Source organism: Polyodon spathula, chromosome 2 (genome assembly GCF_017654505.1).
Source record: "Polyodon spathula isolate WHYD16114869_AA chromosome 2, ASM1765450v1, whole genome shotgun sequence".
NCBI classification, from domain to species: Eukaryota; Metazoa; Chordata; class Actinopteri; order Acipenseriformes; family Polyodontidae; genus Polyodon; species Polyodon spathula.
Window position 1 is genome coordinate 80,464,103 of NC_054535.1, and position 5,262 is coordinate 80,469,364.

At 37.1% G+C, this 5,262-nt stretch overlaps 1 protein-coding gene across 1 annotated transcript in view; it reads left to right on the plus strand.

The window, feature by feature from the left end:
* The window catches only part of LOC121301866 (solute carrier family 25 member 46-like), a 31,964-nt gene extending 28,176 nt beyond the window's left edge, over nucleotides 1-3,788 (plus strand). The window contains exon 8 of the mRNA XM_041231543.1: nucleotides 2,032-3,788. Coding sequence (XP_041087477.1) covers nucleotides 2,032-2,610 — 579 coding nt within the window. The 3' untranslated portion in view covers nucleotides 2,611-3,788. The remainder of the gene's footprint in view (nucleotides 1-2,031) is intronic.
* Nucleotides 3,789-5,262: the final 1,474 nt, after the last annotated feature.

Here is a 5,262-nt window from a genome sequence, read left to right on the forward strand (position 1 = left end):
CTGGGATATCCAAACACTTGGATATTATTTTGTACCCTTTCCCTAATCTATGCATTTGTATTACTTTATCTCTAACTTCTGTAGAATGCTCTTTGGTCTTCATTTTCCTTCAGATTCACAGCCTTACCAATGATCCTTCAACAGTGGGGTTTTTATCCAGAAAATGTGACAGCAACTTTAATGGTTCACAGGTGGAGGCCAATGGTAAGGTAATTGTGTCCTCGTTAGGGCAATTTCTTTCATCGGTGCAAACTGGGAGCTTCCACAGCACAGGGGTTGAATACTTATGCAAGCAAGATATTTCAGTTTTTTATTTTTCTTAAAAATATTTCCCAACATAAAACCAATGTCACCTTACAATAATTGATTTTGAGTTTCAGTGTTTAAAAATAAAATATCAAACAGAACGAAATTTCAATGTACCATTTGTAATTCGGTAATATGAGAGAATTGGTCAGGGGTCTGAATACTTTTGCAAGGCACTGTATATATATATATATATATATATATATATATATATATATATATATATATATATATATATATATAAATGGTATTTTTACTAAACTCAGTCACCCCACTGACTAGTACATAGATTAGACTAGGCTTAGATATAGCCTTAGTGATACAACAGTACAAATAAGTGATGTCAGTGAAGGGGATGTTGAAAAAAAGAAGCTGGCTGAAGATTTACCCATGGCTAGAGTTTAATAATGATAGTGGTCTGCAATGTTTGCACAAGTGTAATTTGCTAACTGCTGTTACAAAGCCTGTACAAACAACAAAAAAATTGAATAGAAACTTCGTCAGGCAATGGAAAGTGCTCTGCATCACAATGATGAACAGCTGGATGTGCTTAATGTTAAATGTTTGAGAGACTTTATATAGTTTCACAGTTCTTGAAATGTACAGTTGCAAAGGATTTACAGTTTGTTGTGGTGCATTGCTGGACACTCCATTCAGGAAAAAAAACCCCGGCATGCTGTTTTAAAGCATACACATTCTAACCCCTTTCGTGAAAGCACACGGATTACTAGTTGAAAGCAGAACTACGTAAGGTAGTGACAATTTATTACACAAAAATAAATGAATACAGAAATTAGTGCACTTCTCAAGGTTGTATTTTGTTCACTATCTCTCCTACTCGTTGTAATTTTAAGCCCATTCTTTCACAGTTCAATTTAATTCTGTCTAATCTCATCCTTTCTGCAGTACTTGATAACTGGAAATTGACGTTAATATTATTATTATTGTCGGACAAATTGTTATGCCCCCATTTCTTACTTGAACATTAGGTCATTCAATCCTAGAACACTTCGCTGCCGATTTAGACAGCTCTTCTTCCTCCTTTGTTTTTAAACGTTTTTGAGTTGGCATGGTACTCACTGATGGAAAAACCACAGTGACCCTGCCAGTGAACACGTGTGATTGAAAATATCTGGAAGCGCAGTCATATTGAGCTCAGCCTAACATAACAGCGCCCCTCCCTCTGTTTGCCTGTCATTAACCAATGATACAGTACTTCTTTCTCGTGGCTTAGTGCCGATGGGAGCATAGTAAAATGAATGGCAACAATAATACATTATCATAATGAGTCATTTTCTCTCAGGATGAGATTAGACAGAATTAAATTGTATTGTGATGTGCTGGTCCTAAGGAACACGGAGGCAATGACGAGTGGGCTTACAGGCAACTTTTGCCATAAGTTTTTGTCAATTTGAGAGGCATTGCAGAAAGCAGCTTGGGCACTCCTACAAATGCTGCCGGTGCAGTTGGTTATTTTGCGCCCTGCACATGTCAAATTGACATGTTACAAGTCAGAAAGTGGAAGAGGCTTAAGAACAATGCATTTCATATTCATCTTTGGAACAAGCTGCTGGTTTCTGCCCATTTTAATTCATTAACAAACAAAAAAAACTTGAAGAACAAAAAAATAAATTGTGACTGTCATTTTGATTGTTTTGGCTTTACCATTTCATCCTTTTATTGTGTACTTCCTTACAGCTGTTTATTTATTGATGTCATTTGTAGAGTGAGGTCATCCGCGATGACCCGGGAATCCTGGACTGTGTGAAAGAAGGGGTCGGTCGATTGATTGGAATGGGCATCCCCCACAGCAAGCGACTCTTCCCTCTGTGGGCACTGGTTTTTCCCACTTTCCTGCATGGAGTACTCCATTACATCGTCAGCGCTTCTGTCCAGAAGTTGGTGCTGCTTGTTTTAAGGAGGAAATCTCCTCAGGGGCAGTTGACAGATGGCACACAGCCTATTCAGAACATGCTTGACGCGTACTTCCCTGAACTCATGGCGACGTTTGCAGGAAATCTCTGTGCAGATGTTTTGCTGTACCCACTGGAGACAGTGCTGCACCGTCTTTACCTCCAGGGTACCCGCACCATCATAGATAACACAGATCTGGGTTTTGAAGTCCTCCCTATTAATACACAGTATGAAGGACTGAGAGACTGCATTAATACAATCAGGAAAGAGGAGGGAACCCTAGGATTTTATAAAGGCTTTGGCTCTATTATTGTCCAGTATTCACTGCATGCTGCTGTGCTGCAGATCACTAAAATGATTTACTCTGTAATGTTGCAAAATGCTGTCTGAAAACAAGGCCAAATGCTGCCTGAAAACAAGGCCCTGTATATAGATTGGTTCCTGTCTTGAGAAGCCTGCTGGTTTGGAACTGTACTGTAACAGAAGCACCAGCTCAAACAAAGTTTCATTACAGAACAGAAACAATTCTGTAAAGATTTGTTAGAACCACATTTGGCTAAAATATACTGAGCTTTTTTCAGTTGCTTGATTTGCACTTGTTTGGCAATTCACATACTCTCTGTTGGCTGTTCACTCATCTTCCTTTGTTGTAAAAGTTTCATTATATACAGGATTTTTAAATAGCTATCATGTCATAGTCTTTCCTGTTACAGTGTTTTTTTCGTCCCAGGTGTTTCATCCCGTTAATTTCAGCTTTATCTTTAATCAAAACATGTGATTGATCAGTCCCTATTGGATTTAGGACTGCACCACTACACTACCTTACAGTTCAGCCATTTTCATTATAGTTTTTCAGCACATACCACACCATAAATACTACACTCCCCTTTGGCACACTTTTATCCTTTTTATTTCTGATGGTTAAGAGAGGGGAACAGCATTTGGCCATGCATTAATAGAGGATATAACTGAATACAAATTATACATATCCCATTTTTATGAAGTTCATGTTAGTGTAGCAATTCTGATTGGCGTAATGTTGAATAACCAACATCTTTTAAGGCCCATAGACAAACAAAATCAAAACACTATGAGCAAATAAGGCTATTGTACATGCAACAGACTGGCTGTGCACATTCAGGTTTATACTTTGATTTCACAGTTCATTTTCTGTTTTAATTTTCATTTCATGAAAATTAAAACAATAGTGTAGTATTTATGTCTGGCTCCTGTCATATTTTTATTATTTTATTTCTTGATAAAGATAAGACACTGGTGATCTGTTTGAGTTGCAGGTATCTGAAAGGTGAGCTGATTTTAAATGTACATAAAATGTGAAAAAGATTAATATATTTAGCACTGACTCCGCACTATGCTTCTGTTTGCTTGGACTACTAAAGTTGAGGGATGTAATAAAGCTATGGTAGAATGATAGTGCAAAGTTATTCCAGTTGTATTGCTTGGTTTAGATATGTGTTGCCTCTATAGCTTGGTGCTTGAATGATGTACAGTACCAAGGTTGTTTATATTTTTGTGAACAATTTCCCAAATAAATTTCTGAAATGGGATGTCTGAGAATATATTAATTATTGGCCATGTGTTAAAACATTCCACTGCCAATCGAACAACATTAACTGGCAGAATATGTTTATTGCATGGAAAGAGAGATAGCTATCACATGCAAATGGCATATAGCCTTCACTGCATAATAAAGTTGTTGAAGTAATGACAACTTAATAATTCATGCAAAACAAAGTTAATGTTGCCGCCACACCTCGCTCAAAATCTAACAGCACAACTTCACTTTGCCTGTGACTAACATGGGTGATTTTTCTATTATTATTATTAGTATTATTATTATGATGATGAATTTATTTAGCAGACAAACAGGTGTTGCTGGTCAGTACAGGGTTACAATACAAGGTTGATAATAAATGAAGTAAAATTTACAGTAAGTTCAAGTAATACTACAATGGGATATAGGATGCAACAAGGATTACAATAAGTTGTATCTACAATGACATAAGGGTCAAGGACAGTGCATTAGCTAAGGATCTAATAATGTAGTGCTGAGGTCAGGCAAGTCCAGTACATAGTAGGAAGGGTAGATCAAGAGATTGACAAGTGCACTTTAAACAGGCTCTTGAGGCGGCACATGGCAGTGAGAGATGGTGCAGTTCTGAACTTCTCTGGTAGCTGGTTCCACCACAGAGGGGCTAACAAAGAGAAGGAGCGGGAATGACTGAATGGGGAGTGGAGGAAGGTAAGAGCGGGCAGTGTGGTGAAAAATAAATGCTTTTGTGCTGTGAGTTGTGAGTTGCTTTCTGAGTTGTTTGTTACCTTGTATGATGAATACACCGCATGAACTCCCAATCTCCATGTTGCATGTGTCAGGAGATTAAAACAATGTCTTTCTCAGAGATTCCTGATAGAATCCTTTCTGGCGCCAACGTCAGACTCCATAAAAACCCCTATCGTTAAGTATAGTTGTCCACATTTCTCCTGCGTATGTTTGGGTATGGACTTAGTCTAGGATTGGCCTTTGCATTCTTTTGTTTACGACTGTCAAGCAATAAAAAATGAATCTTAGTTAATCTTGGTTTTAATCGCATATTTAATTGTATAGAATTACTCCATCCATCTCATTCATTTGTTGTATTACTGATATTATTATTATTATTATTATTATTATTATTATTATATTATTATTATTATTATTATTATTATTATTTTAAAGTGTTCTTATTACCTATAAGGCCTTACATGGTCTTGGACTTTCTTACTTTCAAGATCTGCTGACCCCACATGTCACTGGTCGTTCCCTGAGATCAGAAAATGCTAATCTTCTGACAACCCCTAAGATTCATTTGAACTCTGTTGGAGCCAGGGCATTTAGTAATAATTCCCCTTGTCGCTGGGACTTGCTCCCGAGTCGTATCGGGAATACTAGCACAATTTGAATCTTTTAAATCTTGTTTGAAAATATATCTGTTTGGGTCTGTTTATTTGTAGCTGGATTATATATTAGACACAAGATTTTTT